General features: G+C 40.0%; 3 protein-coding genes across 10 annotated transcripts in view; 1 reads left to right on the top strand and 2 right to left on the bottom strand.

Annotated features, from left to right (window-relative positions):
* The window catches only part of ST13 (ST13 Hsp70 interacting protein), a 29,132-nt gene extending 28,037 nt beyond the window's left edge, over positions 1-1,095 (bottom strand). Inside the window, exon 1 of the mRNA XM_014858979.3 lies at positions 506-1,095. Coding sequence (XP_014714465.1) covers positions 506-615 — 110 coding nt within the window. The 5' untranslated portion in view covers positions 616-1,095. The remainder of the gene's footprint in view (positions 1-505) is intronic.
* Positions 1,096-1,116: 21 nt separating this feature from the next.
* Positions 1,117-13,440, top strand: part of XPNPEP3 (X-prolyl aminopeptidase 3) — a 66,108-nt gene continuing 53,784 nt past the window's right edge. For all 8 annotated transcript variants that reach the window (XR_006533335.2, XR_001400923.3, XR_001400922.3 and 5 more), the window contains exon 1: positions 1,117-1,296. Coding sequence is in view for 5 of the 8 variants with exons in the window: in XM_014858985.3 (XP_014714471.3) it covers positions 1,233-1,296 (64 nt within the window). In the remaining 3 variants the exon portion in view is untranslated. The remainder of the gene's footprint in view (positions 1,297-13,440) is intronic.
* DNAJB7 (DnaJ heat shock protein family (Hsp40) member B7) lies at positions 6,117-8,913 on the bottom strand. Its single transcript, XM_044779270.2, has one exon. It carries the CDS (start codon positions 8,000-8,002, stop codon positions 7,064-7,066), a length of 939 nt encoding a protein of 312 aa, XP_044635205.1. The 5' UTR covers positions 8,003-8,913; the 3' UTR covers positions 6,117-7,063.

Raw genomic sequence — 13,440 nt, 5'->3', positions numbered from 1 at the left:
AATTCCCAAAATAATTCCATGCAGTTAGAATCGCTCTAAGTTATAATCAAACACAGTTACCAGTTTCATTATAACTCATTAAACAATAACATCATTACTACAACATTATTTAAAGGCACAACGCGTAAAGGATCTGCTCTCACTGCGACCTAGGCAGAACACCAGAGATGTAAAGACAACTCCACGCTTGCACCTTTCACCCCGCCTCACGCCTACAGTGCCCAAGTCCCCGCTATCGTCTGCATTTCTATTTCGCCCAAGACACACCCCTGGCGACCTCAGGGTGCAGGGAACCCAGCTCTGCCTCCTCCTTCCCTGCCTCTGTACTATCTAAGCCTCCCGATCCTCCATTAGCCCCTGAAGTCGCCCCCCTTTCCTAGCCAGGAGTCGAATCACAGGGAGGCGGCGACTCCGCTGGCCCTCGCTCCCCGCTCCCAGCCGCGGCCCAGCTCCCCCTCCGCCGTCCCTCTTCCCACCCCCAACGGTCCTCAGGCCCGGCTCTCACCTCTCCACCCACTCCCTCAGGAAGCGCAATTCCTCGGTGTGCAGAACGCTGGGGTCCTGCTTACACATTTTCACGAAGGCCCGAAGCTCGCTCACTTTGCGGGGGTCCATGGTGCGGAGGCGGCGGGAGACGGCGCGCTCGGCCGAGGTTGCTGCCTGATTCCAGGCCCCGGCGTTGGCTCAGCGTGACCGCGTAGAAGGGGGCGGCTGCCGCGAGGCAGAACAGACTAGAACCTCCCTGGCCGCCGGCCCCTCCCTCCCAACGGTCTCGTGACCCGGGTCCTTCGCCTGTTTATTCCCACTCCCTCTACCTCTGCCCTTGCGCACTGGCTAGAACCTTCTAGAAGCGTGGCTGTTCGCGCTGTTGCCTGCCTCTCTACGCAAGCATTCTTTACAGTATTCTTAACTCTGAACCAGTTCCTTGGATGGCTGAACCCGCTACATGGTGTTCTCAAGGAGGCGGGAGATATCATTCCCTACAGTGAGTCATTTAGAATTTAAGTAGAGCACGACGTCATCACGCCAAAAGGACCGCCCGGCCGGAGCAGCGGTCACAGCTCTGGCAGTGACGTCAGTATTCTACGCCGCTGTGGGAGGAAAGCCCGGCGTGCGGCGCGGGCCGGAAGAGGAGGGGCGTTTGGCCGGGTTTCCTGGCGACGCAGGGCTCCGGTTGGCAGCTTCTCCCGCTGGTTGTCTCTTTCAGTTCCTGACGCGTGAGCGAGTCGGTCATGCTTTGGTTACTTTCGGCTGCTAAGCTGGTTCCCGCTGTAGCAAGCGCCCGCAGCCTCTCAGGTTAGACTCACTTCCCACAGTGTCCTCTCCGGGGCTTGCTCTCTGAGAAGCCTGAGGCGCCCCACAGGCATCGAAGTTGGTCTCAGGCGATCCCTGGTTCGGCGGAGCTCTCTCCTGCTGGGGTCTCCACTCTCAAACCCTCTGTGCGCTCCTCGGATATCTTCTTTACCTGCTGCTCCTGGAAAAGGGTGGGCCCTGTGTTAGCTCTGCTGTTGAGGTATTCTTGGAAGCGAAGTGACTGCACACTCGTGTACCGTCCCCCAGAGGGGCTGACTTCAAAGTTACTCGGACTCATAGAAGTTGTGTCAGTTGTCACACACGCTTAGGTGACAGAGTGTCTCACATCAGGTAGCTCTTGTTTCTGTTGGGTTGACTTAAAATCTTATTTTCGTGTTTTCAAAGAGTTAACGAGAGCTGGGTCCAAAAGGTACAAGAAACGTATATTGAGTAACACAAATCCTTTGAGCAGTTCCTCTCAGAAGAGGTTATGTTTGGAAATACTCTTCGGGCTTTCTATGTCTTAAAGCCTTGTTTGTAAAGATGAGATGAAGGAGTCTCAGAATGAGGGGGACCATTTTATAGGGTGTGCTCTATCGCGAGCAATTAATCTGATGAACATAAAGCCTGATCAGTGAAAGCCAAATCATTTAACTTACAGGCAGATCTGCCATTCGATCATATTTCGTTTTTGGTGGGCTGATATATGAACAATGTGTGAACCAGAGCATATGGTATTTGACATCAAAGCTCTGTCTTGGCGTATGTTTCCTATGTTGATATACTTGGATTTATTGAAAATGGAATAGGAGTTATATCAAGACTTAATCTTTAAGAAATAAAAGAAAATAAAAAGTAAGCATTGTCCAGTGCACAGACATTGCTCTTCCTTTTAATAGTTAAGCTGCAGAAAGCTGTCACTCTCCGTGGGAGTAGGTGAATAGATATGCAATTAGTCAATCACAGAGGCCACAACCTATGATTTAGAGCTGGAACCATTCTTTGCTTGTGACTTTTTGCGTTTGTTGAGGCTTTGTGTAAAACCTGAATAATCAAGGTTTAGGACTAGATACTGGATTGTACACACCCACATGTTTGAAAGAAATATTCATTATGCTTCATTTTGCCTCAATGGAGTAAATAAATCTAACCACTTCTTATATTAACATCATAAAATATATATTAGCTTTTGAGTAGATGAGTAATCTGCTTGGATCTTCATAAGTCCAATAAGTTAGGGCAGATATCCTCATTTTACTGATGAAGAACTGAAACTAACACAGGATTGCAAGTAGCAAGTCAGGAATTTCAGTTGTATGATTGTTGTCTAGTCGTTTTTCTGTTATACCACCCTAGGTCTTACTCTGGCTTAGAAGAGTCCTTTTGGAACTATTTAGCCAGAAAGAATGTATCTTCATTCAATAACTTTTGAGTTAGTAGTCATTGTGGATGAGTCTCCACTTCTTTGGAGTTGCTCACAGTCTAGTCAGAGTGATAGACAAGCAACAGCTAAATGACAATATAGCAAAGGATGGTAATAGAGTCTTGACTCAGGTGACATGGGAGCTCAAAAAAGGCAGTAATGGGTTGTAAATATTATGTCTTTCTGGGATTTTACTAAGTTTTAGAATTTGAAAATTTCACTGACTTGAGGTGCTCATAAAATAGAACGTTGAATGTGTGTGGTGCTCTTGGTTGCCCTTCTTTAGAAAGGCTCTGGGTACGGAGTATTGAGTACCACAGGAAACTTTCTCATCTGTGAAAGTCATGTGTTCCTAAAGTGAAAATGTTTTGACTAGCTAAAGGTTAACCTAATTAAGAGTGAGATTTCATTAGTTGGAATATGCAGTTATTTACACCATGTAGTCATCTGAGAAAAAGGAAAATAAAGCACTCCTGATGCATAAGTAAGTTGTATTTTAAAAATATAAATCGTTTAAGATAAATATAAGTCTGAGATGGGGAAGGGACATATTGAAAATATTAAAGAATAAGTAGAGAATGTTTTTTAAAAGTCTGTTTGTGGGGCCGGCCCGGTGGCATAGCAGTTAAGCACATGCATTCCGCTTTGGTGGCCCGAGGTTTGCCGGTTTGGATCCTGGGTGCAGACATGACACCGCTTGGGGAGCCATGCTGTGGTAGGCATCCCACATATAAAGTAGAGGAGGATGGGCACGGATGTTAGCTCAGGGCCAGTCTTCCTCAGCAAAAAGAGGAGGATTGGCGGCAGATGTTAGCTCAGGGCTAATCTTTCTCAAAAAAAAAAGTCTGTTTGCAGTTAATTCATTCAACGAACATTAGTTGAGCACCACATATGGGCAGTGAGCACAAAAAGTTTCTAACATCACGGGAAACAGACAAAAAAGCAAGACCGATAGAGGTCCAGTGGTGGGGAGAAAGAAAAAGTGATATTTTCCAGGAGCAGGGAGGGGCAAAGAGGAAATGTGGGCATGCATTTAAAGATTAGGAGATAAGATTTGAGACTTGAAAGGCTTTCGTCAAGCAGTCTAGAGTAATGGAGCCATCCTGGCTGAGGGAATGTATAAAGGCCCAGAACTCTGAAACAGAATGCCTGGTACAAGGCTTTGCAATCATTGGTAAGCCTGGAGGAGCTTTTTTGAAGCATATTCTAGAGCATATTAATATGTGTTGGCACCAGAATGGTTCTATGGTCAAATAAGTATGGGGAATGCTGCGTTTCATAGTGCCCATAATAGACTAATTCTGAGTCTCTGAAGAAGGAAATGTATTTGGCAGTAATTTCCAAAATGTATGTGACTATGGAGCTCTTTTTCTGTGGTGAGTCTTAGACTGGTATCCCTTGGAACACATTTTGGAAAAAGTTGGCCTTCAGCCTAGGATGTATAGAAAGAGGTGATAGAAAATCAAGTTGGGAAGAAAGCTGGTGGCTGGCTCATGGAGAGTCTTATATATCATCTTAAGAAACAATGAGCTTCTTCCTTTAGGCAGTGGGAAACCATTGAGTAATTTTAAGCTGTGGAGTAAGATTAAATCTGAATTTTTAGTTATCTGTTAAGGGTGGAAAAATGGACTGGAAGGCAAGTCATTTCATTCTTAAATTTTCAGAGACACTTGTTTTTGCTTTTGTTGTTGGAAAATTGCATTTTTTTCCAACTCTGATTAGTCCCACTTACATGGTGACACATAAACGCTGCTAAATACCACATTTTATATAAGTAGCATTTAAAATACGCTAATCTTTCATGATTTTATTTTCTGAAAATAAGCTTTAAATGCTAATTGTCATCAGTCCCTCCTATAGAATAAATGACCTTTCCACCCACCTACCCCTAAAAATCATACAAAGTGAAACAAAAGCTCACACTTTACTACCAGCAGTCATTTTAACTTAGTAGACATTATAATTTTTTCTGGTTTCCAAATTTGTTGCATTGCTGAATATCCCTGAACTGTATTTGCTAAAGTTGATTGGGTTTTAGTGCTGCTAGACTATTTGCTGCTATCTTTAAGTCACATTAAAATTTACAGTAATTACATTTCTAAGAGATAAAAGATTAAAATAATCTGATCAGTATATCTTTTTGCTAAAAAAAGGAAGAATTCAATGACAGAGGAATATGCAGGATGCAAGGCATCCAAATTTAACACCTGCAATTCCATCTCAGATGAATGGCAGCTCCCTTCTTCCAGTTGCTAAGGCCAAAAACTTTGACTTCCGTTGTACCCACCATCCAGTCCGTCAGTAAATTCTGTTTGGCCCTCCCTTTAGAATATATCCAGAATTTGGTCACTCTTTACCACCCCTACCACCATCACCCGGGATCAAGCGACTACAATCTCTTGCCTGGATTGTGATAGCCTGATTTCCCTGCTTCTGCCCTGGCTTACTTTGAGTCTGTTTTCAATGACAGAGGCCAGAGTGGGCTCGTTTAAATATGTCAGATTATGTCGCTCTGCTCAGAGCTTCCAGTGGCTTCCTGTCCCATATATAATAACAAAGTCCATACTGTGCTCTAGCATAATCTGACCTCCTGTTACCTTTCTTACCTGGTCTACTTGCTGTCCTAATCAGCCACACCAATCTCCTCCCTGTTGCTCAAACCAGACTGCAGCCCGCCTTACATAGGGACGTTTCACTTGCTAATCCTTCTGCCTGGAATTCTCTTTCACCGGGTGTCCATGTGGCTAACTCCTTCCCTTCCTTTAGGTCTTTACTCAGGTGCAACCACCACTTTTCCCTGGCTACCTTCCTAAAATTTCAACCCTCATACTCCAAAACTTTTATCCCCTTCCTGTACTTTATTTTTTTCCTTAGCTCCTATGACTAACATTATATTTTAATTAATATTTGTTTATTGTCTCTCTCCAGTTTGTAAGCTCTATGATAGCTAAGATTTTTGCTGTTTTTCATTACTGTATCCCAGGTACCCAGAACACTATCTGACAAACAGTATGTACTCAAAAATGCTATTGAATGAATGAAAGAACGAATAAAAATAATAGGCTGAGAAGCAATATATTTTGAAAATGAAATAATTACAGGAGGCTAAGAAGTAATTGTGTTGAAATTAAACTAAGTTCATTAAAAGAAGCAAACATTCAGCTCAAACTACTTGCTCAATATCTGATATATCTGTAACTCATTTATTTTCCTTCCATCATAACCCTAAATTACAATGGCTAAAGATAATATTTTAGAGTAATCTATTTGTAGATCCTGTGTGCATACTCAAAAAGAAAATAGAAAGTTTCCTGAAGGCCTACCACACATGATATAGCCAGATTGCTCTGAGGAATCCAGGGTAAGTCTGGCTTTTTTTTTTTTTTTAATTGCAGTAAAATACACATAACATAAAATTTACCATGTTAATCATTTTTAAATATAAAATTTTGTGAAACAGCTCCAGAACTTTTTATCTTGCAAATCTGAAACTATACCCATTAACAATAACTCTCCCTTCCCCCAGACCCTGGTAACCATGATTCTACTTCCCGTTTCTATGAATTTGACTTCGGGTACCTCATATAAGTAGAATCATAAAGCATTTGTCTATGAGTGCCTTATTTCACTTAGGATAATGTCTCAAAGTTCATCCATGTTATAGCATGTAACAAGATTTTCTTCCTTTTTAAGTCTGAATGATATTCCACTGTTTATATGTGCCTGTATGTATAAATATTTTATTTATCCATTCATTCATCAGTTGACGTGTGGGTTGGTTCCACCTCTTAGCTATTGTGAATAAGTAGTGCTGTCAACATGGGTGTACAAATTTGTGTCTGTTTTTAACTTAAAAGAAGATACTTTACACTTTAATTTTTAACGTATAGTGTCTTTATGTGTCAAATGTTCTGCCTCTTGGAAAAAAGTCATTTCATGAATAAGTATACAGTCTGAACCTTTGTATCTTAACACATTTTTCGCTCCTAATGCTATACATATTTCAGAAGTTTGTATAGCAGTTTTAAGTAGATAAAAAGAATGAAATAGATTGTAAACTCTACTAAAGGAAAACTATGATACGTAAACCTTTAGCTCAAAAACGAAAAGTAAAATAATCTTTGCTGTTTTCCAAATTCTTAACATAACTGTCACCACAAACTCATCTTTTTCTGACATACCTAATCCAAAAACCACTGACCAAATATCCACAATCCTGCTGAACATGTTAAAAACATAATCTTAGTATAGTATTAAACAAATGTTATGACAAAACTCTGATTAACCAAAACACACACAGTGTCGTGTTCAAATGTTATATGAACATAATGTGTCTCAAGAGTCGATTTAACGATTCCTTTTGGTTGACTTCTTCTTCTGCACCTCTTTATGCTTCTTTTTTTTCCTCTTACCACCTTCTTTGAATCCTGCTGAGAAGATCAGGGGATCCCAGTTGCCGGTGACCCAGGGTATAGCTTGCTCATCATTGTCCACAAAAGTGTATTCACATACATGTTCTGGGCTGTGGGACTTTGGTGAATACTTGTTGAATGACTGTCTTCTCCAGCTGCATTCTTCCACAAAGCCCTCTTCACCTGTCACACTCTTCATAAGGGAAGACTTCAGTTCGCCATTCTCTTCAATTTCTTCTCTTTCTTGATCGTTCTCAATAATTCTTTTTGTATTGGTATTTCTGCCGTTAACAATTTTACCTGAAGTTGTAACAGATATATAGTTGCCCATCCCACTATCGTCAAATGCCAGGGAAGAGAATGAATTAAGGCCCTCATGACCCAGTGAACCATATGGTGTATATCCTGTATCACATGAAGAAAATCTCTCAAAAATTGAATGTTCACTGGAGGGAGAGAAAACGCATCTTCCACCTCTGTTTCTGCTTCCATAGCAGCTCCTTGGACCGTTTAAAAGGTCCTCAAGTGAGTCTTCAAAGAAATGAAATGAAAATGGATCCCTTTCACCAAAAATTTCTCTAAAGACATCATCTGGCTTACGGAATGTGAAGCCATACTCAAAAGAATCATCAAAATGACTTCTGACTCTGCCATTTAATCCTTCTTTGCCATATTTATCATAAGTGTCCCGTTTTTTATCATTTGATAATACCTCATATGCCTCAGCTACTTCTTTGAATTTTCTCTCGGCTTCTTCTTTATTTTCTGGATTTTTATCAGGATGCCATTTAAGTGCCACTTTATGATAAGCCTTTTTAATGTCCTCAGGTGAAGCATATCTCTGCACTCCTAGAACTTCATAGTAATCCACCATGTTTTAACAGATTGTTGGAAAGTGGTGCTCTGCGTAGTCAGAACCGTGGTTTCCTCAGCTCAGGCTCTGCTGGTGGTGGTGGTAGAGGCAGTGACTGCAATAAGCATATTTTTACATTGAAGACAATGTTATTACCATGGGCCACTGGTAGGAGACATTAAGATACTGATTATGTGGCAAGCAGAGTTATAAGCTTATGTCAGAGAGGACTGCATTATTGTGTCATTCTGGGGCTTGGGTAGGGACTAGACCTTCCAAATGGAGCTAGTCCAGAGTGATACCAGGCCATCCTGAACCCTCTGGACCACTTCCCCTCTGTTTCCCTGGAAGCCTCAAACAATGCCTCATAAACCAGCGGAACCTGTTGTTGATGGCCACTGCAAGCCCCTTGCATAATATGACCTCTAGGTTACTGAGCCTTAATAACTGCTCAGTTCTTCCATGTTTTGGTTTGGAAAAATGAAGAATTCGTGAACTATGTGGAAAAAAGTATTCAAGCAGTTGACATATTTGTTTTTTTCAATCAAGAGACTTACAGTTCAGTAGGAGATACAAACAAGTAGCTCAATTACAATATAATAAGAGCTATAATGGGAGAATTACTGGATGGTAAGCAATCATGTGAGAGACACCTAGCTCAGACTTTGGGGTGTCAGGGAAGGCTTCCTGGAGGAAGTAACCTAATATACAAGCTTTCTGCCTGCCAGTGGTGAGTCATTTGAGATGATGGTATCTTTGCCCACTTAAAGTTTACTACTATAAAACACATAGTTAAACATTTTGACAATTAGGCATTTATGTATTCAGTATGTAATGATGGAATGGTTACTTTGTGCAGGACACAATTTTAGCCACTAGTGATAACAGTATTGAACAAAAATACCAATTTTTATGGTCTTTACATTATAATGGAGTACAAATAATAAGAAAACAAAATAATTTGAGACAATGTGATATGTGCTGCAAAAAATTTAAGAATAGTGTGATGAGGGCAGAGAGCCACCTTGGATTGATTTTAGAAGACCTCTAAGGAGATGACACTAGAGCTGAGACCTAGATGACGGAGTCAGCCAGGTGATGATCCAGTACACTAACTACTAGTCATGTTGACGGACAATTTTGGTTGTTTCCAGTACTGAGCTATTACAAATAAAGCTAGCGTTCATTTCAAGTATAGTGAGAAGCTACTGAAGGGGTTTATGCATCTGACTTACATTAGTAGCTGCTATTTGGAGAATCAGTTGTATGTGGGAAAGCAGAGTTAGAAAACCTGGGGAGAAGCAAACTAGATCAAAGTTGATTTTCTTGTGGGGCAATTTAAATTATCAATAGGCTAGGCCTTAACTAAAAAGACTTGTGTTCTATTCCTGGCTCATTTTGTTGTCCCAGGAAATTCCCTGTAATGATCTGTGTCTGTTTTTCCTCCCCTATGTTGTATTTGTTTTATTTTTCATCACATTTATAAACCCCTCAGTTAAATGATATTCTAATGAGATGTAAAACAATAGTGTATGTTTCTAGACAGTCTTTCAAGACTGCCAGCTCTAAATATTTTTTGCTTTGTGTTTGTTTTGATATGCTGGTTGACTAGAGGAATTGCAAAACTTTTAAACTCAAATAATTTCAATTCTCCAGAACGTATATGTTTACATGTATGTATGTATGGGTTACACATGATCATATTTGTCTACCGTTGAAAATAACAACAATAATAATAATATTGAGCATTTTTTGAGCACCCTCTTTGGCTCAGATACTGTACCAAGCGACTTACATGCAGTTTCTCGTTTAATTGTCACAGTATTCCAGCAAAATAAATATTTTGTGCCCATAAGAAACCTAAGGTTCTGAAAGATAAAGTAATTTGTCTAAGGCTACTTAGCTTTTTAGTGAAAAATCTGATCTTTAAACTTGAGTCTGATTCCAAATTATGCTTCTTCCACTCTGTTGCACTTCTTAGACCAGAACTTAAGAAGTTAGGGTCTAGACGTTCCACAAAGGTGTATTGAGAACCTACGATACAGAGAGGAGTTAGAAAATAGAAAATTCTGCTCTCAAGGAATTCGTGTAATTGGAAACAAAAACTTGAAAAACTAATTTCAGTAGAGTGTGAAAGTGTAAGACAAGGATTTGCTTCTGTAATTATTCCCCCCCTTGATCCCTCGCCTCTTCCAGCTGTTGTGCCGTTTTCTCTGAAGCTTTCACAATAAAACTTCTCAGAATTGTTGTCTCTATTTGCCTGCTTTCTTCCATCCCATGCTTTCCTTGGCACATTCCAATCTGGCTTCTATCTTCTTTTCTCTCCCCAGTTTTATTGAGATATAATTGACATATAACATTGCATGTGTTTAAGGTGTACAGCATAATGATTTGATGTATATACTACAAAATGATTGCCAAAATAAGTTTAGTTATGATCCATCACCTCACATAGTTACAATTTTTTTCTTGTGATAAGAACTTTTAAGATCTACTCTCCTAGCAACTTTCAAATATACAATAGAGAATTGTTAACTATAGTCACCATGCTGTACGTTACATCCCCAGAACTTATTTACCTTATAACTGGAATTTTGTATCTTCTGACCACTTTCACCCATTTTGGCTTCTACTTTTCATACTCTACTAAAACTCCAGTCAGGGTCTCCAGTGACTTCCATGTTGCCAAATCCAGTAGTTGTCCTTTTGGCTTCCTCTTATTTAGTAGCATTTGCCACAGGTGGGTGCTTCCCTCTTCTTAAAACTCTTGTTTTTTAACTTCCTAAATACCATATTCTAGTTTTCTTCCTTTTTCCTGTGCTTTTCCTTCTGACACTAAAATATTTTAGTACCTGGACTATCTGCACAATCTCCCTAGGTAATATCTAGTCCTAGGGCTTTAGATACCCTCCATGTGCTTATGACACCTTAATTTATATATCCAGCCTGTCACTTTTCCCCCTGAACTTAAGATTGCCTATTTGATCTCTCCAGTAGAATATCGAATAAGTATCTCAGTCCTTTCCGTTTCTGTTAATGGTACAACCATCCACCCACTTGTTCAGGCCAAAAACCTGGGAGTCATTCTTAATTTCTCTTTTTTCTTTACTCCCTGCATATAATCAGAGGCCATACTTGTTGGCTTTTGACCTTCAAAATATATCCCAATCTAATCACTGGGGAAATAAAGTCAAATAACAAATGATCCCTGCCTTCCAAAAGTTTATAGTAGACTGGCAAACTGATTAGCAATTATGTGCAGTGTAGTAGGTATTAAAATAGAATTCAGTACAAGAGCATTGAAGAGGGGAATTTGCATCAGAAACAGTAGGAGTGGGGAGTTATAAGAGAAGGCTTCCTAGATTAAGTGATGTTTAAGCTGATTTTTGAGAAGTTGGGTAGTCATAGAAGCAGGCAAAGGCCATTTTAGACGAGAGAACTGCATTTTTGAAGGCAAAAGCTATTACAATACAGTCTAATTAGTTGGGTCTCTTCAAGTAGTTTAGTGTGGCTGCAGTAATGTTTTTTGAGGTTCAGGCCAGAGGAGTGAGCAGAGCCCAGATCATTGCAGAGTGGTAAGCTAGAATTCGAAGAATACAGTGTTAGTTAGTGTGGGAAACTGGAAAGTTAAGGACAGATCCTGGAATTTAAACCTGATTTGGTTGACAATACCTTTGAAGAGATTGAGGCAAAGCACTAGAAGGATGGCTTTGAAAATAGCCTGTCCTATAGAGGATGAATTGAAGAAGAGAGACAAGACCCAAGACAGGCAGATCAGTTAGGAGACTATTGCGGTAGTCCAGATGGATTGATGACGGTCTAAAGTAAGGAATGACCCTCCTTTGAATTGAGTTGGATATTTTAGAAGTAGGATTTGACATACCAGCTTTGCTACTAACTAATATATAATTTTGGGGGCAAAAAATCCTGTTTATGTGAATGTGGGTAAAAAGCTATCAAGACTTTATTTTTTAACTTACTGAGAATAAACATTTTAATTTATGTCTCATTAAAGTATTGGTTTGTTTTGCATTTGTTAGAGTTAAGCTTCCTCTGCTTAGAAGTGGTACAAAATTAAAGGATTGGGTATTCTAGTATTATTTCATCTGAACATTAAAAAAGAGAAAATTGGTTAACTTTTTACATTCACTTATTTTACTGCTGAAGCTGTAATGTAGACGGTGTAGTCTAATGGTTATGGGCTCTATAAATTGATTGTTGTTCAAGTCCTAGTTCTTCATCTTGGACAAGTTTCTTAACCTTTCTGTGTGTGTTTTTATCATCTTTAAATGGGAAGTAGTGTAATAGATAACCTCAAACATAAACATACTACTATTTGTGTAAAGAAGGGGATATCAATAGATAGATTTGATTTCAACAAAGAAATGATAATACTGGCTGCTGCAAGGAAGGGATACAGGGTAACTTGGGGGCAGGTGTGGGAGGAAGGCTTTTTCCTATAAATTCCTTCTGTAGCTTTTGAACTTTGATCCATATGAATATGTTACCAGTTCAAAAATTAGTTAAAAATTTAAAATAGTACTTACCTCACACAGCTATAAGGATTAAATAAGTTAATACATACAGATGCTTAGAATACTTTCTGGAATATAAAAATGGAATAAATGTTAACTATCATGATCATCATCATTATCATTGACCAGCTGCGCTTTGAAACCATTAAATGTATTGTGCCTCTACTGTTTGCTGTAATAAGGAAAAATGGAGCTACATCCTATGTTGTGTGAGCTTTGATTAGGACAAGAGTTTGCATGCAGGTGAAAAAAGCTCAGGTATTTCTGCTAAACTTGTAATTGTATTCCTTTTCTTCATACTACTACATCCGAGTTACTCCACCAACACGTCCTTGTACATGGACAAAGCACCATCGTCTCTTCCCTGTGCCTTCTCTACTTTCAAGAAACACAAATGCCAAGGGTCAAGTCACTAAAAAATTAAGTGGGCCAAAGGCTACTATGCATTGGTGAAGGTCTGAGGGTGTTTGCAGATAACACTGAAGGGAATCTGATGTTTGGGTGGGGCAGAGGCTGGACTCAGGATCCCTTTGTACTCTTAGAAATTATTGAGGATCCTCACATCCTCCCGTCTGTCCCTTAGCTGGAGCTGATCTCAGTATAGAGACATAGACGTTTAGTGCAGTTTTTTTCCAATTGCAAGTTGTAATCTTAGTAGGTCATTGTATTAGTTTCCTGAGGCTGCAGTAACAAATTACAGCAAACATGGTGGGCTTAAAACAACGGAAATATATTCTCTCAGAGTTCTGGAGGCTAGAAGTCCAAAATCAGGTGTCAGCAGGGCTGCACTCCTTCCAAAAGGTCTAGGAGAGAATCCATTCTTTACCTCTTCCAGCTTTTGGTGGCTGTAGGTGTTCCTTGGCTTGTGGCCACATCACTTCAGGCTCTGCCTTTGTGGTTACATTGCTTCCTCTTCCTCTGTCT

The sequence above is a fragment of the Equus asinus genome, chromosome 4 (genome assembly GCF_041296235.1).
Source record: "Equus asinus isolate D_3611 breed Donkey chromosome 4, EquAss-T2T_v2, whole genome shotgun sequence".
Lineage (NCBI taxonomy): Eukaryota > Metazoa > Chordata > Mammalia > Perissodactyla > Equidae > Equus > Equus asinus.
Note: the sequence above shows the minus strand (reverse complement) of the source record. Positions and strands in the feature narration are given on the sequence as shown.

Coding starts and splice junctions, on each gene's coding strand:
- DNAJB7 (XM_044779270.2), bottom strand. CDS start 8,002: ATGGTGGATTACTATGAAGTTCTAGGAGTGCAGAGATATGCTTCACCT.